At 41.4% G+C, this 23,414-nt stretch overlaps 2 protein-coding genes across 8 annotated transcripts; one reads left to right on the top strand and one right to left on the bottom strand.

Moving 5' to 3' along the window:
• Nucleotides 1-42: 42 nt before the first annotated feature.
• On the top strand, nt 43-14,827 carry brd8b (bromodomain containing 8b). Of its 7 annotated transcripts, none has more exons than XM_078954373.1 (19): nt 43-77; nt 1,164-1,260; nt 1,900-1,969; nt 2,114-2,163; nt 2,273-2,395; nt 4,262-4,342; nt 5,912-5,976; nt 6,190-6,356; nt 6,555-6,746; nt 6,825-6,918; nt 7,861-8,003; nt 8,134-8,560; nt 10,098-10,135; nt 10,235-10,437; nt 10,575-10,667; nt 10,790-10,858; nt 10,967-11,252; nt 13,458-13,502; nt 14,405-14,827. In XM_078954373.1, the coding sequence occupies exons 2-19, from the start codon at nt 1,172-1,174 to the stop codon at nt 14,462-14,464; spliced, it is 2,295 nt and encodes a 764-aa protein (XP_078810499.1). In that variant the 5' UTR covers nt 43-77; nt 1,164-1,171; the 3' UTR covers nt 14,465-14,827. The 7 variants fall into 7 exon arrangements, with proteins under 7 accessions (XP_078810499.1, XP_078810501.1, XP_004073689.1 ...); XM_004073641.4 differs by lacking the exon at nt 43-77 and adding an exon at nt 384-521; XM_078954372.1 differs by lacking the exon at nt 43-77 and adding an exon at nt 737-764.
• Nucleotides 14,828-14,881: 54 nt separating this feature from the next.
• si:ch211-39i2.2 (DNA damage-inducible transcript 4-like protein-like) lies at nt 14,882-16,108 on the bottom strand. Its single transcript, XM_004073571.5, has 2 exons — nt 15,850-16,108; nt 14,882-15,532 (listed from the first exon to the last, which is right to left on the bottom strand). The coding sequence occupies exons 1-2, from the start codon at nt 16,013-16,015 to the stop codon at nt 15,090-15,092; spliced, it is 609 nt and encodes a 202-aa protein (XP_004073619.1). The 5' UTR covers nt 16,016-16,108; the 3' UTR covers nt 14,882-15,089.
• Between the last annotated feature and the right edge of the window lie 7,306 nt (nt 16,109-23,414).

Here is a 23,414-nt window from a genome sequence, read left to right as displayed (position 1 = left end):
AGGCAGCAGAAAGCCTGCAGTTCAGCTGATCCAGTCTGTCGCACGGCATCCCTCTTTCATCATTCGCTTAATTTTCTGTAAGCATTCTTTGAACTTCCAGCTTGTTTAGCAGGGATATTGGGGCTTCCCCTCCTTGTGAAAAGTGTTGACTATCTAATGGACATTTGTTAAGACAAAAGTCTTCACCGTGATTTTTTAGCTATTCATCTAGACTTTTAGGACCATTTAAAGGTCCAGGAAAACTTTTGCAGGTGTTAAGACCTGATAATACTGTTTAGTTGTTTTACAATATAGTATTATAATTTTTGTAGAATGATGAATGGAAATCAGATTTTTTTTTATGAAATCGATCTTTTATATAGTAATAAAGTTCAAATATTAACATTAACATTTAATACAAAAGAATCTATTAACTTTAGTTCCGCTCTGTCCGTGCCGTTTGTGGGCGTGTACCGTGCCCTGTGCACCATTGAAATCGGTCCGGTGGCCAGTCACAAAAACTATGGCGAGCGGTATCGGCAGTGAGTAAACCTTAGCTTTTATTTGCATTTTATAATGTATTTAAAACATGCAATTATTTAAAATCTTTATATTCTATTTTCTTTAAAAAAATAAAGACAGAAAACATTTTCTTTTTGGCCTAAAAAGCGTTTCTGTGTTGGTAAAAAGTGTGTGTCTCGCGAATTTGTCCCCCTATGAAAACACCGAGGCTAACATAAATAGCAATAACAGTAAAAGCTTTTGTAAATTTTGCTTTTAACAAGGTAGTTATTTGCAATGTATTTTTAAATTATTTTGTGTTTACAAATTCTACTAAATATTATCATACATTTCCGAAGCAAAATGCATTGTTTGTATTCTTAAATAGACAGTTTTACAACGAAACAAGCTAACACAATGCTAACGTTAGCAATTCACACCGCAAGGAAAACCTACTAGTCTAAATATAAAAAGAATAATTCTAAAAATCCATTAATGCATTTGCTATGAAAACTTTCCGTTTTTATTCGTAAATAAATATTTTTTTTGCCCACTTAAGTAGGCATGTGACTAAAATGTGTAATTCATTGGATTGCCCAGATCAAGTGTGTGAGCTTACTGTTATTGTTTATGTTAGGAGGAGGAACAAAAGTTTTGTGTTTTTTATGCCTTTTCTCACATAGAACACAAGATGCTGACTGTCGGACCGACAGAACCATGGTCGGTTAGAGAGAAGCTGTGTCTGGCATCGTCGGTTATGAGGAGCGGAGACCAAAACTGGTAACTTTTGCAAAGGCTATGTGTGTAAATGTTCTCTAAAGCTCAACAGCACTTGGTTCAGCAAGTTTGTGACACAATATCTATTCGCACCAACAATGTTTCATGGCAATACATCTACTATCCTTTTGAAGGGCTGTTTATTAATTTTTGAATGGGGAAGAGTTTGACAGAAACGGGCACACTTGGGATGTACAGCAGAGCGGAGAATGTACAGAATTTCCAGCATCCAGGAGGAACCAAGCAGTTGTTGATGCGTGGGGGTCTTCCCAAAAGCAAAATTGCATTTCCTATTTATTAAATAGAAAAAGATTTCAAATTGCCAGGAGGGGTTTTATTTTTATTTTTTGTGTAAACTCAAATTTCAATTATCTAACACACTCACTTCATAAGAGTCGATGACATTAGTTTGGTGTTTGCAAAGCAGTCTTTGCAAATGTCTTAGTGGTGTCACCAATTCAACATTAAGCAACTTTGGAGCGGTTAAATCATTTTTTTGATCGTCATATTTTACATGTTTCTGCATACATATGTGATTGGAAATAATGCTTTTACCAAAACTACAACACACTTTTGGATAAATCTTATTTTTAACATACAGTTGTTGTTTTTTTCTTGATGTTTCTTTGTTTTTGTCTTTAGGGTATCTGTAAGCAGAGCCATCAAGCCTTTTGCAGAATCTGGGCGTCCACCTGATTGGTTTTCTCAAAAGGTGAGAACCACCAAACCAATCCAGATGTTTCTAAATTAGTTCACATCTGTTTCACAAGTTTGTTGCTCTCTATTTACAGTCTCTATCTCAAATTTATTTTTTTGTCTGCTAAAGATTAAAATCCTTTTCTTCTCCACTCATCAGCACTGTGCCTCACAGTATTCGGAACTGCTTGAAGCCACAGAAGCACCAAAGTCAGTTTGAAAACACATTTATATCCAGAACCTCACACCCCAACGGACTTTTCCAGACGTGTGGAACACCACGGTGTTCATTGTAAACATTTATGTTATCCTTTTCCAGGCGGAAGCGTGGAGAGAAGGGTGAGGTGGTGGAGACCATTGAAGACGTCATCGTTCGTAGGCTAACTACAGAGAGGATAGAAGAGCTGAAAAAACTACTGCGAGACACACAGGAGCAGTACAGGTACATGTGCACAGTGAGAACTTATCAACAATTATCTATTCAGTCCCATTGAAGGCAGATTTCATTTTCTCTGATTGAAACTTTGGGGCAAAATTGACAAAATATGTCCTGATTTATATGAAGTCCTGCTAAAAAGCCTCCTGGATGCTTTTCCTGCTGACACTGTTGCTTTGGGGACAGCAGCCATCCCTCAGATTACTCTGATTGGTCAACTCCAGTGGTTTTTTTATAATGTAATTTGATTTTAAATTGTTTATTTTAAGCAATCAAAGCAAGATTATACCATGGTCCGGTTGAATACTCGATTCTGATTGGTTGCTGGGTGTGCATTAAAACCTGATAACCGCACGGTGAAAAAAGAAGTTCCGGTCACCTAGCTTAAATGTTTTGTATCACTGCGCCGGCTTCTTTAAAACAACCTTTTGCTTCATCATCTGGACAAAATCAAGCGGTAAGAGATGAACTTTCTCTCTGAACAGATGCTTTATTCAACTCATCGGGGCGATCAGCATATATATATCGCCGAATCTTGACTGCAGCGGTGGTGCTGCGATGCGCCGCATCACGTAACATATAGTCCGCTTTTTGTGAGAAAAGCGATCCAAATCGAAAAAAAAAAAAGCATGAATGGAGGACTAAAACCTGGTTAGTATTTATTGCTTTTGTAACTGACCATGGTATAAGCGGGTTAATGGCCTTCGAAGATTGCGTTTATTACTTTTTAACGCACTTCGCAGAAGCAACCGTCCGATGCGGTTCAGGCTTCCACGGCGTGCGTTAAAAAGTAATATAAACGCACAATTCGTCAGCCATTAACCCTTACATAATGCACAAAATGATACAATCAGCAGTTATACATTCATACAAAGACGTATCAAACTTAGGATCATTAGACATTAAATCAATGATTGCTTGAAAGGGAGTGGAAGGAAGTTTCTACTGTACCATTTTCCTTACATGATTTATCATTTTCCGGTTATTAACTTCTATCAGACAGAATTAAGAATCCTTCAGTATCAATAAATCACATGACAAAGATGAATTACTTAATAATTATATAAAAATGGACATAACTCTATTTTAGAACTCAACAGAGCACATGCAGATCAGTTATCTAAAATAAGTGCAGATTATTTTCATTAGAAAAATCCTGACTATGATTAGAAATAACACTCGATCAGAAAAAATAGACATAAGACTATTTCAGACATCATCATAGCTTATGCAGGTCAAGTATCAAAAGTTAAAAATATGTGCAAATTATTATTCATTACAAAAAATCACAAATCAATTTTTGGAACAAGTCGAGTGATATAATTAGAGATTAATCACTTTAACAGTTTATTAGACAGTTTTATTATTATATTTATAAGGTAAATCTGTGAAATTTGTCAGACTCTGATTAGATGCTGAGCAAAAAATGAACTTCTGAGAATATTTTTGTGGGATTAAAAAAAGTCAAAAATTGTCATTTGTACTAATTAGTCACACACTAAGCCAAGAATTTGGGGAAAAGTCCTTTATTTATACAAATTGTCATAATTGTTGACCCCATACGTTCTAGCTACCAAAAACTAACAACAACATACATTAAAACGTTTGAGTAAAACGTATAAAAACAGACATTAAAATGAAAACTTTTATTGTTTCTTTTTTTTTATTATTTAACTGTGAAATCTGTCTTTTGTTTTTTTTTCCAACGATCTTGAATAAGTTTGTTAAAGAATCAAACATCTCTGAAATGAAAAAAAAACTCTTTCTGTGCAAAATGTAATTTCATTTTTCAAAAGGAGATGTTTGGTAAAAATAATTATGTTTAACTCCAAATGATTTTGTTTGTTTGTTGTTTTTTTCATGACTTCACAGGAAACTGAAGAAAGAAATGGAGCTGATACATGCAGGTCACATGGACTCCCAGCTGAAGGAGCTGTGGTCGGACATCACGCTGTAAGTCTGCATGTAGGTTAATACCTGAACCTGAGAGGAAGCTTATATTTACAAGAAAACTCAGTTCAGACAAAACCACCTCCTTTATGTTGTGAGAAGAGCTGTGACGGTGTGGGATTTTTGATCACCGCAGTGGTAAACCAGCAGGGGCCGCGGTGTCGCGGTTAACCGCAGCCAAAAAAAACAAAAACAAAACACAAAATCCCCCGGCGGCCGCATCAGAAATAAATACAATTATAATGTAGTATTCCTTATTAACAAATAACAGTAACAACTAACTACTACCTATCTAACAAATGAACTAACTATATAGGTGTTGTAGATTGACTATGTGTGTGTGAGCGCGCTGCGTCGTGTGTAGGACTAGGAGGAAGGAGCACACACGTATGTTGGGGGTGCGTGTTGATTCTTCTGCAGCGGACCGCTTTCTAGCTGCACACAATTTCACCCGTGCTCTCTGGTACAGACGCCTTCATAGAATATTATATATTGCCCAGTAATAAACAGACTGCAGACACTTTGTCACCTTTCCGGTAGCCATGAAGCCTGACACCCATGAAGAAGGCGGGGCAGGAGGCTCCGCCTTTATTTATACAGACACGTAACTTTGCGCTGCACAAAATAGTTCACAGACAAAACATGTAGTGATATTCATGGAAATCTAACAGTGCACGTTCATGTTTGGTGTTACAGAGTGAAGGAGAACAGTAATAATCCCCCCCAACACAAAAAGAACGCAGCTTGTAATGGAAATGAATACAATGGAAATTAATAATTAGAACGCAATAAATTTGTCGTATCTCCTCGCAAGAAAGAAACTTCTATTGTAGAATGAGGATGAATGTGTGCTTCTGAAACCGCACAAGAGTGTGTGTGAGAAGAGGGAGCGCGTGCAGCGTAGAGGCAGTGACAGCCGCGCGCAGCGCAGGCGGGTGCGGGGAGTGAAGGAGAAGAGTGATAAAAGGTTTCCCCCAGAAACCCGTGAAGTCTGAACACAGGACTAGCAGAAAAATTCAATTAGCAGCAAAGATGAATGTGTTTATTATAGTTCATATTATATTTTATTATAGTATGCAGAACTTCTTAAAAAAAAGGTGCGGTGATACGGTTATCGTCACAGCCCTAGGCATGAGATGATTATATTTTCAGACTAAACTGAGAATAACAGGTGTTAACATGTGGATTAAACTTCATCTGATGGTTTCTTCCTCCTGAAAAAGTCTGATGAAGTTAACAAAATAAAATGTGCACACAAACACGCTCAGAACACTTTTACAAGTGTTCCTTGACCACTTATATAACAAACTCATGAGTATTTCCAGTCACAGAAATGAGCAGGTCAATTTAGTGACTAATCTCATCAGAATCAAGAAAGCTGCTCAAAAAACGGCATTAAGTCCAGTTAGCTTTGAAGCAGTGAAAGCACAACCTGAGGATGTACACAGACACAAAGTCGGCCAAGTTTTCTCTTTATATTTAGGATGCAAAGGACCACATTTGGTCGTCTACAGTGAGGACAGAACAGTTTTCTCTTCTTTATCAGATAAAACATGCTTATTTATTTACCAGAAAGAAGAAACAGGATGAAGAGGAAGCTGAGCAGAAGAGGAAAGCCACAGAAATGGCTTATCAAGGTAGGTTTTTTTTTCTGGATTTTTTTAAGATCTCGTCCATTAATTTCTGATAATGGACACCTTGTCGGGCATTAATTTTCTCTATAAAAACCTTTTTCACGCCTGCAGTTCATGAGACGAATCCACTGAATAGTAAAACCCCAGTTTTTGTGTTTTTCAAATCAATTCCTCCGTCCTCTAATCAGGTGTCCTTGTTTTTTGTTTTTTTTGCAGCCCGTCAGGCAGTTAAAAACACCCCCAAACGTCTGCCCAGTGTCACTGTCCGCTCTCCGCTGGGGGCCAGCCCCTCAGCTATGGACTCTCAGAGTGATTCTTCGCTGTCCACACCGTCCATGGAGACGGGAGGCATCCCCTCCGATGACACCAACACCCGCTCCGTTGTAAATACACCCTTTTATTTTCCTTCCAGATTAAGCGAAAAGGGGAGAGAGGGGGCCGACCAGAACAACTCCGCCCCCTGTTGCTGAAGGAAACATAGATTATTTTTTTAGTCAAAACTGTTTTTGTGTCAGTATGAGGATGACGGTGTTCGATGAAGATGGACTCCAATCTTCTGACCTCACCATTTCCTTCGACAGGCTCAGGGTATCGGGGTTTTCCTGCCAGCAGCGGACCCCCCAGGGTCTGGGCCCAAAGACGGAGGCCTTGCTGCTCTCGTCGATGACTCTCCACAGAAAAGACTCCTGACCCAGAAAGCCACCCCGCCGCCTTCACCTCTGTTATCAGAGCTGCTGAAAAAGGGAAACCTGATCTCCGCCAGCCCCCGCCTGGTGAGAAACTCCAGGATTTCAAAGAGGCTGATTTTTTTCTTTTTTTTTTAAACGATTCTAATGGTGTTTCCTTGTCAGGTGGCAGAAGGAGACTCCACTGGAAGTTTAGCCAACGGCGTGCAGGCGGCCACAGCAAGCCCCGCCCTAGCTCCAGGTCATCAGGTCCTCACAGGTGAGCATCGGTGACGGCTCCACTCGCTCTGCTTGATCAGACTGAAACGTCTACCGTTGTTTTCCAGTCCAGCAGTAGTTTTCATGTAACTTCTCTCAACAGTTATAGACATTTTAAGGCTGTAAGACTCCTCACTACACACTTTATACACTTCAGACAGGAACATTTTTATCATTTTCTTTCATTTAAACTCTCAAAGTTCAAAAGTTTGTATAAAAATAAGTCCAATGTTATAAAATGAAAACAAAGATCTCCTGGTGTTCATAGATTTTACTGGAGTGTATTGGCAAGAGTCTGGCGATGCAGTATCACTTTTTAACGATACAATATCCGCCTCCAGCGATACGATACATATTGCAATATTGAACCGGAACACTTTTGTTTTTGTTTTTAAGAGTATGGCTTCGAAAAAAAGTCTGCCTAAAAATGAATCCATCTTTCATTGTAATAAAATGGTAAATTTCATTCACTGATGACGATGTGAATCACTGCAACTGCATCTGATATACAAATTGTTTTCACCCAAGCAAGTTGATGGTGCTTTTATTTTGGTAACTTAAAATATAGAAAGGGAACAGTCAACATTGTCTGATTTGTCAGTGTAAGAAAAAAAAAAAGAATGAATGTTTCCTAACCAACAAGTTTCTAAAAATATGACGAAGGAAATAAAGTTCTGTTTATTTTAAACATTGCTAAATGTAGCTTCTCCAGTACTTTTAAACGGTTCTGGAGCCTGAATGGTGCTTCAAATATAAAGGAAAAGAAATTATTTCCAGAAACATTAAAGGCAACGTGACGGACTTATCTTTAGATCGTAACTCCTGACATAAGCGAGGGAGGATTATGAATAAAAAAAGTCTTTAGTTTCTATTCAATCTAATATATTTATCTCTGGTTTGTCACCAATAAAGAAATTATTTCAGACTTGTAAAATGTTTGCAGAAGGAGAAGCCGACGCTGCAGGGAAGGAGGATCTGACCGAGGAGACGGGGTTGGTGGAAGAAGACCTTGTAGCCGTGTCCTACATGGGGGATGAGCTGGACCTGGAGACTGTTGGAGACATCATCGCAATCATAGAGGAGAAGGTACGAAACCGTCTCCCTCAGGTTTTCTCTTTTGACCCCAAAAATGACCACAAAGTTTGAGGGTTCTTATGTTATTAATGAATCCAGCGTGGCTTGGGCAGATATCTGCTAAGTCTTCTGTGTCTCTCAGGTGGACGACTCTGTGGAGGCTTTAGATGCAGCGGCTGTAGAAGCCGCTCTTTCGCTCTGTGAAGAAGCTGTTTCGGAGGGTCACTCCCTCCCCGGGCCCTGGGAGACCCAAGAACTGAAGCCCTCTGAACCCCAGCTCGCAGTCCAGGACGCCGTCTCCGCGCAGGAGCCCCAGGACCCGGTCTCCATGACGGCCCCCTCCCCTGGGGGGGAGGAGACGCACGGTCAGCCCGACGTAAAAAAAGAGGAACCGTTCACGGGAAACGGCGAGGGGTCGGAGGTCACTGGAGTGGCCGTCGTCTCTGACGGCGGAGCTGCAGGAAGTGAGGTCACAGAGGAAGCCGCGGCGGTGAAAGAGGCCACGGAGGCAGCGGTGAAGAGTGATGGAGAGGACTGGAGCCAGCCTGAACCCAACCCACCCTGTTTAGGTAAAGGAAGCACATTTGATCACACGCACGCAGACACAAGACAGATGTCAAAATGAATCCTTTTTTAGGCTTTATTCTGTGTTTTTATGTTTTAACGACACCAAAATTACGTTTTGCGGCTTATGATCCTAATCGTTTCAAAACAGAGCGCTAACCCAAGTGACCCGGTTCCAGTAGAAATCCCTCCATGTTTCTGGAACCGGCAGAACCTCAGAATTCATTTCATCTTTTATCCACCTCATGTCTTCTGCTGGACGTCCAATGTGAACAGAAGATGTGGTCACATGATCCAACAAATAGTATTTGAAGTCTCCGTCTTAGTCGTGGCAGGGAATGATGTCACTAAAGTCTGGCACAGAGAACTGGACTGGGCGATTGTGACGTCATCCATAGAAAACCATTTACTTCCAGCTCTAAAAAAGTGGCGTCAATTCCGTCGGCCTGTTTTCGCCACGTTTAAGCCAGGTGTCGTCTGTCGGTAAGCAGAGCTTTTGGCGGGTGTTCTAGAAGATGTTTGGTGACAGTGAAAAGCAGAAAGATCTTGGTTTGAGGTGTAGAGCTGTGACGGTGTGGGATTTTTCATCACCGCGGTGATGTGGTTATCGTCACAGCCTTTATGAGGTGTCCACCTTCTCACTGTTGACTTCCTAGCGCTGCTTTCAAGTTGAGTGTAATGATTTTCACTCCCGTGAGTTCTGCTTCTCAGGCTGACAGACAAACCGCAGAAGAACAGCTTGTTTCACGTTAGATTAGTCTTCTAGGAATTTTTAAATGACTTTTTTTTTATTTGGTAACAGATCAACACCTTTTATAAAAAAAAAGGAAGCAGAGACTTCATTTATCTGAACTGTCTTTAGGTTTAATGTCCAACCAATGAATTTCCCAGGAGTCTCTATGAAGAACCAGTGGGCATCGATGCTCACTGGATTGGCCAATATAGACCACAATGCATTGTGTTTGAACAATTTTTGTGAAAAAATGTATTTAAATGTTTTTTTAAAAGAAAACATCAACATTTTCATCTTCAGAACACCGTGGACTCATAAATAATTGTCACAAAACGCTCATATCAATTACATTTCACTTCCAGAAATCGATGACGTCATAACTACGCAGTAAAAAAATCCAGGGCTCTGCATAGTCCCGCACTATTTAGTGTTTTAGTAGGTATTAGGGAGGGAATTCGGATATTGCCTAAACATGAGAACTGGACAGAGGGACCCCCCCCCTGGCGTTTTATACAGGAAGTACCCGCTGGTTCCAAGACGCCAAAATCCCATAGACTTCTATAAAGAAATAAACAGCTGTTACTCAGTCACTATATTTGTCTGATGAACCTTTCTTCCTCTGATACCTTTTTAAACATGCGCTTGATAATCCTCTTTTTTTTCCTTTATTCTCAATAGTCCACCTGTCTTGGATCTGTTTTTTTGTGTCTTTTTTGATTTCTGATCCACATTTTGAGGCAGGAAAAAAAAAAGAAATGTCTCACAGAGTAAATATTTTCCCCAAAACTTTTTATCTCAACTTTCTGTAGACTCTGAGGACAGCTGTGTGTCGGGGAAAGAGTCTAAGGTAACGTTCATAATCAACACGGTAACAATTGGATCCAAAAACAGAAGAGAAAAAAAATGAAATGATGTTTTTTTTTCTACTTTTTGCTGCTAAATTCAGGAAGTCAAGGAGGAGGAGGACGCAGGGAGTGAGGGAGACCCGGAGGAAGAGATGGAGATGAAGGAAGACTGCGGAGAAGGGGAGGGTCCGTACCTGTCTGAGGTGGAGCCCGCAGCCAGCGAGAGCGAGGACGGCTATGGGCCGCCCTCTCAGCGCTACACCGCCGATTCTCTGGCCAGCAGCCCCGCCTCGTCCTCCCAGCTGTAGGTGTCCACACGTGGATGTGCTTGTTCTCCTCTGATAAAAGCAGAGACGAGGAGTTGTGTTGGTAGCCTGGAGTCTCTTGGTAGCATCAGATTTCCGTTACTTTGATCCAAATGCTAAGTCTGTTCGGCTTCAGATCCACGTGTGGAGAGGACCAGGAGGCCGTGCAGGCGCAGAAGATCTGGAAGAAGGCCATCATGCTGGTGTGGAGAGCTGCAGCCAATCACAGGTGGATTTTTATTTTTGCTTTGCTTTGTGGTGGAAGGGGGGAGGATGCAGCTCTGGAAAGAACCTTCGGTTTGAAGGGACAGGTGCAGATTGATGTGAAATAAGGGGTTTTGTGTCTCTCAGGTATGCCAGCGTCTTCCTACAGCCTGTGTCTGATGACATCGCCCCAGGTTATCACAGCATTGTGCACAGGTGAGCCAACGCCGTCGCGGCTTTGAAGCCGTCACTCAAAAGGATGAAAGAGAGCCGCACATCAAAAAACCAAACAAACGCTACAGTTTGACGTCCTTGATGTTCCAGACCGATGGACCTGTCGGCCATAAAGAAGAACATCGAGTCCGGGGTGATCCGGACCACGGCCGAGTTCCAGCGCGACATCATGCTCATGTTTCAAAACGCCATCATGTACAACTCCTCGGACCACGACGTGTACCACATGGCGCTGGAGATGCAGCGCGATGTCCTGGAGCACGTCCAGCAGTTCCTGGCCACGCAGCTCATCATGCAAACGTCGGAGAGCGCCATCTCCGCCAAGAGCCTCCGCGGCAGGGAGGGAAACCGAAAACCCGGAGAGCCGGCCGAGAAGGTGAGTGGAGACGGTTCCATGTGAGGCCTGACTCCGGCTTCAGCAGAACATACAGCTCCGAGGTTTCCCTGGTCTTTGTCTCTAGGCGTAACCGCAGATTGTTTACATGTAAAAGTCTCACGTTTGAGCCAATCTGAATAATTCTACCAATGATCTTGATGACGTAGTTCTGCTTTGACCGATGAACGCTCAGTTTACCGCCATGTTTGCTCCCTAAAGCTTCATCCTGTAGATCGTCACCTCTTTGGGATTATTTATTTTTCGCACTAAAATCCAGACTGGATCCCTGAACAGTGTAGCACCTAAGCAGCGCAACTCAATACCCATTAAAAGGTTCTTTATCCTCTAAGACGACCTACTGATTTGGGTTTTAAAGATACTTACCACAAGGACCTTGGTTTTTCCACAGAACTGTTGGATGAATCTGTTTTTTAATGGGATTCTGTTGACCATCAGTTCAGAAGAAATCTCTGATTTTTCCTGGTTTCATGTATTTATTGTTTAATGTTGTCAGTTTATTTTTATTTTAGTGGTCACTGTGGGGTTTTCCTTTCATAAGAAAGTGGAACCAACACGAGTCTTTATTTAAACACATTGTTTTAAGCTATCAGACCTTATTGAGTTGGATAAATTAAACAGCTTTATGCTTTTATGTTTCTTTGAATGGTTTGTAATTGTTTAGTTGACCTGATCACAAACACGTGTCTGCCTGTGTGTTGTGAACTGGATCAAAGCTCGGTAAGCAGAAACCTGCTCTGTCAGCCTGCGGGCCGCTTGCAGCTGATGGTGTTTGTTGTACCTGTAGTGAAAAACTCGGTGACACTCAGACACGTTTACAATGTTATGTAAACAGGACGTCGTGCCGTCTGTGTGCTGTCAGAGGCATCGTGGGGAGGTGTTCGCCTCCCTGCTCATCGGTTTGCTAAAGTGTCTCTGTGTGCTAACGGAGCAACTTTCCCACCCGTCTACCTGCTTCTTTGTCTGCCTGTTTCTCTGTCTGCCTGCCTGTCTTTTTGTCTGCCTGCCTGTTTTTTGTCTGCATGCCCGTCTTTTTGTCTGCATGCCTGTTTCTTTGTCTGCCTGCCTGTTTTTCGTCTGCCTGCCCGTTTTTTTGTCTGCCTGCCCGTTTTTCGTCTGCCTGCCTGTTTTTCGTCTGCCTGCCTGTTTCTTTGTTTGCCCGTTTTTTTGTCTGCCTGCCTGTCTTTTTGTCTGACTGCCCGTTTTTTTGTCTGCCTGCCTGTTTTTCGTCTGCCTGCCTGTTTTTTGTCTGCCTGCCTGTCTTTTTGTCTGACTGCCCGTTTTTTTGTCTGCCTGCCTGTTTTTCGTCTGCCTGCCTGTTTCTTTGTCTGCCCGTTTTTTTGTCTGATTGTGTCCCACAGGTTTTTTGAAAGTTTTTAAAGTCCTTGCAGCAGATCATAAGCTGACATCACCAAAAATGTTTTGTGTTCTGATCAAATATTGTTGCTTTTTTGTTTTGGTTATATTTCTCACATAACTAGTCATTTAAACTAAACAAAGGTAGATTTCTAATTAATATAATGATGAATAATTACATTTAAAAACTAACTGAAAACAGTTTTAACCTGAAAATGTCTCAATAAGTAATACCAATTCCATACCATGGATGAATCAATATTTCAACTTTTAGGTAAAGATTGATTTACAAATGATTTTTAAGAATATACTATTCATATTTTTAATCCCAGCTCAATTGGTAACAGGCATCAAAATCACAGACTAATAAAAAACATGTTCTTGATGTCTTTGAATCAATAATAAAACTACAAAGATGCTAAATTAAACAAAATACGGTTAATATTCATAACTTGTTTTTTAATCTAAAGCAATTGCAACAACTTTTACTAATGACTGTAAAACTGATCATTTAAAGGAATGAGTTTATGAATCTGATTTGTCATTTTTTCTCTTTTTTGTTTTTTTTTACAGCTAAAATGAAGCGCGAGTTTCTGTAAATGTTCACAAAACTAAAAAAGCTTGAAATGTTGTCTGTTGAAAGCCTCTTATTTTGAAAGGATGTTGTCATGCGTCCCCACAGATGGGTCTGTTTGAGTCCGTCTCCGCGGCGGCGTGCCCCCTCCCTCCGCTCCTGTTCTTTCTTTGTTTGACCTCTAACCTGACGTGAAGCTGGCCTTTGTTTACACGCTCCTGTGTTTCTTCTCTTCTCCCGTCTTTGTCCTCCTACAGGACAGTGTCCCAATGGCCTCTCCTGCTTTCCTTCTTTCTCTCTTTGTAAGTATGCAGGTTCTCCCTCAGATCTCACCAGAACTGGGCCCCCCAAATTTTTTTAACCCACACCGCTCACACGGCCCCGGACTTTTCTAGAACCTCCCAGAACATCTGGGATTTTTAAAGTCATCTTTTGATTTTTTTTAAATTAGGATTGTGTCGTTTTGAGTCAACATTTTTTTTTTTAAATGTGTGGTTTTCTAGGAAGTAGTTTCTGCAGAGCGGCAGGACTTTATCAGAAATTCCTCTCTGAGTTGTGGGTGGGATCGTTGGTGTAAACAAACCCCGCCAGCGGGCGCTATTTTGCAGCTGTCCAGCCGTACAGTTAGGAGCCGGATGCCAGCTCAGGCGAGGAAAACGTACACGGATCTAATCGTTTAAATGTCTAAGCATCTTTTTTTTACCGATTTACGATTTGATTAAAGAAATATGCAGAAATGCAATTCTCAGCTTAATTTTATTGATATCATCCACAAAAACACGTTAACACCATTTGCATCAGGGTGGACGGATCCTCAAGGGAAAATAATTGAACTAAAGTTGGAAGATTTTTTTTCCTTTTTTATCGTCTCAGCCGGTCCAGAACTCAGGAATTGTAGGAACATGTTTCCACAGAGCGGTCCGTCTCTCATGAACGTCTGTTTCGTCCCTCATCAACTTTCAGTCCTGCGTTGCTCCAACAGCAGCAGTGACCTTCATCCTCCTCACTTTCTGTTGCCTTTCAGTTCTTCATGACCCGCTGAAGGTTTTCCTCTCTTCCCGCTGCATGTTCTAAATTTCTTTTGATCATCTTTTTCTCTTGCTTCTCTCATTTTTGGAAGAACGCCCTTCGTTCAGTTTTCTCGGCGATCTCACGAGGAACCTGCTCCGGGTTCTCACTGTCAATGCTCTCCCTCTGCTTGCAGGATGGAGGCACCAGGGGGCGCCGAAGCGCCATGGAGGCAGACCTCAAAATGAAGAAATAGTGTCTTTGTTGTAGGATGTTTTCAGCAGACCTGGGTGCGGTCTGGCTGCACCTGGATTCAGGCGCAGGTGGATGCAGTTTTTCTTTAAACCTTCGGGACAGATCCAGCACCACCTGTTCCAAAAGTCTCTGGAGAAAAGAGGAAGTATGGTCTGGATCAAAGGAAAGCTGACAGTTTAAATTCGAAAGAACGAGGCTTTGAAAACGCCAGCCGACCATTTCTCCAGTGAAAGACTTGGAGATCTTTTCCCTCAGTTGTGGAGCTTAGGAAACATGTTAGCAATAGTCGACCGTTTGTTACCCTCACACCTGTTTGGAGAACTCCACATGTACATTTTGTTAAATAAAATCTGATCTTACAGAATACTGCACATCTTTTTCTAATGCAAACTCCAAAAGAACACGACTCAACACGGCGTTATGAAGACGTCACTTTTATTTCAACATTTCAATAAATTAAAAAAACAAAGTGCTTCTTTAAGGAGACCTGCTCAATACTGGAACAAGTTTTGCAGCCTTTGAAAATGTTTGAGGACCTGCTCAAAGTCAGAGACTAAGTACAAAAAGGGTTCAGAACAGAAACTCCAGTGGATGACAGAGGTCAGACGTGTAGCGTCCCGCCTACACTAGCTGAAGTCATGAACTACAGGACTGGCAGACGAGTACAGCTTCCTCTTCACCAGTCTGTACTCCGGCCTCAGCTTCAGCACCTTGGAGTCAAAGAAGTGCCTGAGCGGCGGCCAGCCGTCGCCTTTGTCCAATCTGAAGACCACTGACAGCTCGAAGGTTGGGGTGACAGAGGGATCCGGGAAGATGCTCCCCGCCGACTTCAGGCCGTCTTTGCCTTCCACGTAGAGCTGGATGGAGGCCCCCCGGAGCCCGCAGGGCTCGTCGACGGAGCTCCGCAGCACGTCGTTGGTCACTCTGGGGATCATGTGACGAGGTAGAAGCAGAACCTGACAGTTGAGGACGGAGGCTTTGGCCTCAGTCAAGCAGCGCTCCATCTGCCGGGTCACGTCGTGGTGGACAAGACGCAGCTCGTCCTCAAGGCCGTCTTCCAGGTTAGGAACTGTAAAGGAAAAGAAAAAAAAGTGGTTAAAATGGAGATGTTCCAGGATGCTTTTGTTCCATTATGACATGTATCACGTGTTAAATCACGTGACTTCAGGTCTGCTGGGAATCAGCTGATCCAAACCCTCAACTAGTTGCATCAGGCTTCTCTTTCTTAATCCGCCAAATTAAATAGATCCGTATTTATTTCGTTTAAATGTAACTGATACAATTTAAATTCATTTTAAAACATGAGAGCAGCAGTTCACTCACTTCATCCACACACACTTGAGGTTAAGTTTCTATAGGGGGGGGTAAGCCAACCCAGAAACTTACCGGGGGTGGTGGTGTCTCGCTCGTCGCAGCTCTCGACGCTCCCCCGCCGGCTCGGGTTTAACCTTTGGCCAGGGGAGGCGAGCTGGGGGAAATATTTCCCGATCATGACTTCTTCTGACAGAACGGGCACTGCGTTCCCCAAAGGCAGAGCGGCGCTATAGACCATCCTGAATCCGGTTTGTTTCTCTCCGGCGTCTCCTCCGCGTACGCTGTCCGTGATTCCTCCATGTAGCGAGCGAGCAGAGTGGCCGCAGCGCCGCGGCGGACGGCTCTTTATACCGGCACGTTGCGTCAGCTGTGGGGGCGTGGCCAGTGGAATCCAGAAACTTCCTGTTTTGTGGATCACGCAACGCTCCGGCAAATTGCAGGACAAGAGTTTTGTCACGTATGATCAGATTCTGTGGAAAACAGCTCTTAATACAAAGGAAATCAATAAACGGACAACTTTAACATGAAAATGTAGGTTGTTTTAAAATGAAAAAGCAGTAATAGACTATTAAATTATAATTTACACAAATAATTTTAAAACAGTGGTAATTCTCCATGTAATATATTCAGCATCATTTTAAACCTAAATTTGTTTTTGTTTTTTCCCAAATTGTCAGGCCTTCAATGACTATAGATTCTCTCTCTTTTTATATTTATAGTTTTCCTAGAATTTGAACTTTAATCTCAAAACCTTTTATTAAATAGATTTATACCTTTAAACTTAAAATTCTGACTCTAATCCCAAACTTTATACTTTGTGTCCAGATTTCAAAAATATTTCTAAACTTTATTCTTCAAAATCCTATCTTTAGCTCTTAAATTCAAAACAGTTTTTCAGAAATTTGACTTTTATTATTGCGACTTTTTGTTTGTTCTGAGATATTCTGGCATCTTTTTGTATTAATTGTCAAAACCCCTTCATGGCAATATATAGAAAATATTCCTCAGTGTTTTATCCATTCAAGATGATACTAAATTAATTGGAGTCCTGGATTAAATTGTATAATTAGTGACACATAGCGTGACGGGATTCATTTTAAGATTTGAGGGTTTAGAGTTTAAAGACATTGATATTTGTATTTAGACTCCTCCAGTTTTCTGGTATTTTTTTCAACTCTGAAAAGTCAGAATTTCCTCATTTAATCATTTTAAATTATATTTGCATATACATGTGTATATAGAGACATAAATCAATGGTTCATAATAATAAGGCACTTATTACAAAACTGTCTTTGATGCTGTTCTGATGTTAAACTGCTTCAGTTGGTGGAAAATTCCATCTCTGTTGTTTTGATCAGTCATGTTTTTTTAATGGATGCTGTACACCTTTTACTCATCTATAACACTTATAACAAATACATTTCTGTCATCTTTTTACCATAACTGTTTGTATTACATTTTAAATATATCGTTTAGGTTAAGTAACTTTTTTTTTTTTTTTTGTTGTGTCACAAACTTGAAACCAAAGTAACGCGTCTGAGTAGAAGATGTAAATATACCTGGTTATGACTCACTGCAGGTCATGTGTGCTCAACTGAATAGAAATGACTGTCTGTCTGGAAAGCTTTTTTTTTTTTTTTAAAGTCAATCATTAATCTGCAAGAAGCTCGGATGTAGATGAAAAAAAAAGAAGAATATGATGGATTATCATCTGTAGAAACAAATTCATGGAAGACGAGGACGTAGGAACTGTACCAGTGAAAGGTTCCTTTCAGTTTTGTGGCTGCAGGGACTTTCATATTTGATTTGATGCGTTTCCTTGGAGCTTGTGGCTTCAGCGTGAATCCTGCTTTACTCAGTGTTGGGGCACAAACACACCTGCAGGAATTTCAGGGGAATATCTTTTCCCCTCCTAAGTATTGCTTCATACTCAGAGATGCGTCACGGTTAATTATGTTATCAGGAGCCGCTCCATGACTGATGAACTCCTTTAATACCTTTTTCTTTTTTACCTTTGATTTTATTTAACTTAAAGTTTTTTTTCCATCTGGGATGAATTTGATGGAGTTCAACTTTTGATATAGTCAAGGTTTCTCTAAACTAAATAAAAAAAGATGTGTTTGTCTAAAAATAAAAATGCGTTTCTTTGTCAGGCACGGAGGAGGAAGTATTATGGTTCTACAATCTGTGGAGTTTGTGACTTGTACAGAGAGAAGTGTGGTGTTCTCTTCCGTACCATCCTTCAGCTTCATGAGGGAAAACCCTGAGATGTTCAGGGACCGTCGGGGATTCAAAATCAAAACTAAACGTCTAACCTAGAAGCAACATGAGGAGATCAGTACAGTTTGTGTTTCTGGACATTTCTGCAACAGAATGAAGAACAAAAACCGTCTCAGCTGTTAAAATGTCAAAAGAAACAGCAAAAAAAAACAGTTAAATGTTTGATTTCAGATGATAAAAAGACATGAAAATGTGTTATATTTCATTGAAACCTTGAAAGTTCTGGAGTTCCAAATCTCTGGTCCAGAAGTTTGGAACATTATTGTTGATATTAAGGATTTATGATAATAATAGTTGAGTAGAACACAGGTCCCACAAATACATGTTTGTCCTAACGCCATTGTGTATAAGCGGATCCTGAACTGCTCAGGAGACACCTGAGTCACTCACCTGAGAAATCTCCTGACTGTGACGTCACAGCCGACAGCCAATCACAGACGAGCTGCTGGTTGCCACCAAGCAGGATGTGTGATTTCACAGAAGCTAGAGGGGAATCACAGTGTGAAGTGATTCTGTAGTTTTGAATTCTTGGAAAAGGTGGAATATTTTTGCAAGTTTCTTTTTTTTAATGTTATTTTGTTTTATTTCTGTTGATGCAGATGATTCAGTTTCAAGCTGTTAATCTGGTTGCTGGGATTCTGTTAAACCCAGAGAGATTATTCGCCTGCACATCTCCACCAGATTAGATGACTGGAACATTCAGTAAAGGTGCTGTAAAGCAGCTGCCGATCCTCCAGAACACCTGACTGAAAGCAGGAAGTGAGACCACATCAGACCGGCCTTCAGGTCTGTGCACGGCCTTCCTGTCGCTCACGGATTAGACTTTCATTTCTATAAAAAAAACAAAGCATGTCTGTGCTGTTTGTGATTAAGTCTGTCCACGTTTTTAGCACCAGGTCCACGTGAAGCAGCTCAGACTGAAGCTCAGGAACAGACCTGCTGATGGCCAGAGGCACAAACATGGAGGAGCATCTCCTCAGCTTCATGCAGCTCAAACCAGAAAAAGTCACCTTGGTGATGATAGACAAACCTTCACTCTGACCCGATGTGTATTTGAGAACTGGACTGAGTGACCCCTCCCTCCAGGTATTCCAAACAGGAAGTACTGGCTGGCATTAAGAGGCCAAAATCCAATAGACTTCTATAGAGAAGTAAAACGCTCTTACTCGGTCATTCTATTTGTCAGAATATCCATTCTTACTCTGCTACCTTTTTTCTTTTACATGTTCTTGATAATCCTCTTTTTTTCCTGCAAGTTATTCAAGTCATAAACTGACCAATCGGAAGCCTCAATAAAAGCATGCGGTCTCTCATGCTTTCAAGTTGGGGGTTTGGATTTCCGACGAGCTCACTTCTGATTGGTGAGAGTAGTTGCCATAGAAACTTTGACTTGGACCAATCGCTGCTCACTGATGTCGTCTGGCTCTAACATGGCGGCGTCTATATTGTGGGGGGAAAAAATGGCGACTGAATCGACTTCATTTGATTGGAGATTTGCTTTGTGTGGGTGACGTCACTCTCACTCAGTCCAGGTCTCATATACAGTCACTGGTCCAGACCAAAAACGGCTCTTCGTGTGTGACGGCTGAAAGGATTTAACTGACCGTAAATTTTCTTTCATGGTTTTACTGTTTTATTTACTTATAGTTAATCTTTTTTTTTTATGTAAAGCAATTTGAAAGGACGTGTACATGCATGACACCTGACGGCCTTCAGCAGACGCTTCAATCCAGGAAAATGTCCAGATGAGAGCATCAGGCTGTCCAACACGGATCCATCAGTCAGTCTGTTCAACCAGAGAGATGCAGTGAAACATACGCATTTTTGTCCTGGGTCACCTGCTTTTGGCTCTCAGACAAACCTGATCATGTTACCGTTCCGACATGCTGTTGTGGAGCCGCGGAGGAACAGGTCTGACCTGCAGGAGTCACCTGACAGCCTCAACGTGGCACGTCTGCAACCACGAGGTCGCCTTTCATCTTCCAATCCTAATCTGATGAAGGCGAGCTTTGATCACGATGCTGTTGTTCTGGTCATGATCAATTTCTGTGAATTGTGTCAGACGTTTGAGTCCGATCTATCTATAAGACACAACGTTTCATTATGAGGTCGATCTTTAATGTGTTGGTATATTTGTAAACTTCTTCCTCTGCTGTTTTTCCTGGTTTGAACTTTCTTCTTTCTCTGTAGTTCAGCTGAAGGTCTGGATGAAATGTGATCTGCCTTCAGGTGTTTATTTTGGTCAAATGTTGAGATTTTGCCAAAAACAGGTGAAAAATTCACCATTTCTTCCCTTTTTCCTCACTCATATTTAAAAGAAAGTACATCTCATTGTGAATTTTTTCCTGTTTAGTGTCTAAACTTAGTTTAAAGCAGAGAATGGTGATGTTTAATTTGCCTTTAATTGCTTTATCCTCGATAAATGTGTTAATTATTTGTCATCCTTATTGAGTCTAAGGAGTTCAATTATTTCTTAATTTAGATTTCCTAAACATGGTGGATTGGATGTATTTTGGGGGGAAAACTGTGGATAAACGTGTAATTTTATAAAACAATGTTATTTTATTTTATTTTTAAGTGTAAAATTTGTTTTAAATGGATGTGTTTGGGCTAAAAATTGAGTCTTTTTAGTTTTAACTTAACCTTTTGTTGCTGTTTCTATTCTCTCTTGATGTGTTTTGGCAAATCATTAAATATTTGGTTTGACAATTAAAGATTAAAAAGTAAATTCTTCTTTATTCTAAAGTTTTAGTGGCTCAAAAATGTTTTTGATGTATGGAATTGAACTTTTCCTGATGAAACGTTTAGGTCGACTGAGCGTAAAAAGTACATGTTGGACCGAAACAATGCATCAAATATGGAACAAACATAGATCATGAGTAATGCAGCATCTTTACTAATCCAGTCCATTATATAGGATATGTATTTATATAAATATACATATGAAAGGACATTCTGGCATCGTTTGCTGAAGCTGCGGTTCTCCTCTCTGAGGAAGAGGAGGTTTGTTTTGGTGATGTTCAGTGACATTCTGTTCGTTCCGTGGATCAGATCACTCTGTCCTCCTCTTCCTCCTCCTCCCCTCATCCTCGAGGAGGACGTGCAGGCGGAGAGCTCGTCTGACGCAACCCGTCGGGGGGGGGGGGTTGCAGCCGTCATGAGGAGGAGTGTGTGCGTGAGGCATGTAGGCAAAGGACAGCCAGCCGTCTTGTGACTGCATCCAAAAAACAATCCACTGAATTTATGCTGGACGTCCAGTCCCCCCCCCCCCCCCCCCCCATCACCCTGATCATTTTTTTACATTATTTCATAGGTTCCTGTGAAGCTTTAGTAACCTTTAAATAAAACAACAGCTGCTAAATCTTGTTTTTTTTTAATTTAAACATATTGTTGGGAAATTCTTGCAAGAAGAACATTTTTTTTCATCCACATTCTGGAGGACAAAGGCAGTGAGGTCCTGAGTTCCTCATGAACCCTCCTGTCCTGTAAAGGAGGACAAACCTTGGGCTCATAAAATCTCCACACGAGTGTCTCATCCTCACAGACGACACGTTTATTAAACGTAAATCAGTGACGATCCTTCCGTTAGTCCTACAAAACATGAATCTGCATTTTTTTTCTTTCTTTTTAGGCTCAGCGGTGAATCAGAAATCTCTCTTAGATGATCTAATATGAACAGTTTTTGTACAAAACTCGTTGAAAAAAAATACAAGTGAATGAACAAAAAAATGTAGATAAAAAAATAATGCTACCTGTAGACTGTTTGACATTGGTTTTCAGTGTTAAAAATTCTGCACAGCGTCACCTTTAACCCTTGTGCTATCTTAGGTGACCCCCCCTTACATTGAGGTGTTCTCCCTACCATGACAAAGGTGGATAAAGGTGGAAAGATTTCATGTAATCCATGGACACCAGTGAAGATCACAAAACATTGAAGAAAAAAGGTTCAGAACACTGTCTAGTGGGTCTAGATGACCCAACTCCCAAGTGTATATCCCAAGTGCCTAGGACAGCACAAGGGTTAAGGGGAAACCACGGCGATTTAACGCTGGGCGGGGGGGATCCACAGCACGCTGTGGTGTGGAGGAAGAATACATTTCTGCACCTGGATGCGCTCTGAGGCACAACATTTACATTAAGACGTCAGTAATGAGATTTGAAAGTTATAAAACTACTGTTATCTGGCAGCTACGCGCTAACGTAGACGACCGGCGACCATTGATGACATCTTCAAAGACACTGGTTGTGTTGGAATTCCTTCACTACGCAGTATTTAGTGTACTTTTCTTGTGCCCTTGAGTGCACTGGAAATTTCCCAGAAGTCTCTGTGAAAAACCAGTGTGCGTCGATGCTCACTAGATCGGCGAATATAGACCACAATCAAATTGACATGTAAAGTAGCATCTGAGAAAAAAAAAACAAAAAAACAAGACATTGGACATTGGCGTTGGAACAATTCTTGCCAAAAACAGTATTTTAATGTATTTGTTTTACTAAACCATCAACGTTTCTATCTTCAGAAGACAGTGGATTCATAAATCGTCATATTCGCCGTTTAAACAATAAGAAATAAAAAAGTAGTGAGCATGGTGAATTGCTTTAAAATCCAGGGCACTACACATTCCCGCTCTTTATCGTTTTTTAGTAGTTAGGTATTAGGGCTGGAATTGGGACACAGCCACTATTTCTTTTTTACATTTCTCTCCGGTTGGAGGGTAAATGTTGGGGTAGGGAAGCGATTCGGCCAGTCACTTGTACTCCCACACACGACAGGAGCTCATGAACGCATTTTTGGACAAGCAAACCCAGCCAGCAAGGCCAAGTGGGCCCCAGATGGTCAAAAAGTGGGCAGAAAATTTGGGCCCCGAATGGATTTGTCCGCAGTTTCCATGGTGGCCCCACCTGTGTTTGCCCACATTGCCCTAAGAGGGCACTCGGTGCTGTCCACCAGACTGTCGGCTAGCGCCGCAGGGATGCTAGGCCACCAGGTGGACAGCTCGGTCGTCTACCGGGCGTCTGGCTAGCGTAGTGAGACAGGCCACTGAGTGACCATGTAATTCTGTGTGGGAAAACACATGGAATCTTCAGACAAACCCATTCGGGGCCCACATTTTAACCATCTGGGGTCCCCTTGGCCCTTCTTGCTGGGATTGACTATCAAATAAAGATGAAAACGGGAATGGCGTTCGGTGTGAAACCAGCTTTGTGCCGGACATGGCGGATTTGTTCAGAAGTGTTGTACTTTTCTCCCAGAAGTGGAACTTCTACTCCGGAGTGACTTCTATGTGTTTTTTTTAATTCTTCATTAGGCATTTTTTGGCTCCTGTAGAAAATATGGAAAAACAAATACTCCAAGA

This window comes from Oryzias latipes, chromosome 10 (genome assembly GCF_053564925.1).
Source record: "Oryzias latipes strain Hd-rR chromosome 10, Olatipes_Hd-rR_3.1".
Lineage (NCBI taxonomy): Eukaryota > Metazoa > Chordata > Actinopteri > Beloniformes > Adrianichthyidae > Oryzias > Oryzias latipes.
This window is presented reverse-complemented; position numbering and strand designations above follow the sequence as displayed.

Coding starts and splice junctions, on each gene's coding strand:
- brd8b (XM_004073641.4), top strand. Junction 1,261..1,899: donor AGGAGCGGAGACCAAAACTG/GTAACTTTTGCA, acceptor TTTTGTCTTTAG/GGTATCTGTAAGCAGAGCCA. Junction 10,438..10,574: donor CCCGCCTCGTCCTCCCAGCT/GTAGGTGTCCAC, acceptor GTTCGGCTTCAG/ATCCACGTGTGGAGAGGACC.
- si:ch211-39i2.2 (XM_004073571.5), bottom strand. CDS start 16,015: ATGGTCTATAGCGCCGCTCTGCCTTTGGGGAACGCAGTGCCCGTTCTG. Junction 15,533..15,849: donor GCGAGACACCACCACCCCCG/GTAAGTTTCTGG, acceptor TTTCCTTTACAG/TTCCTAACCTGGAAGACGGC.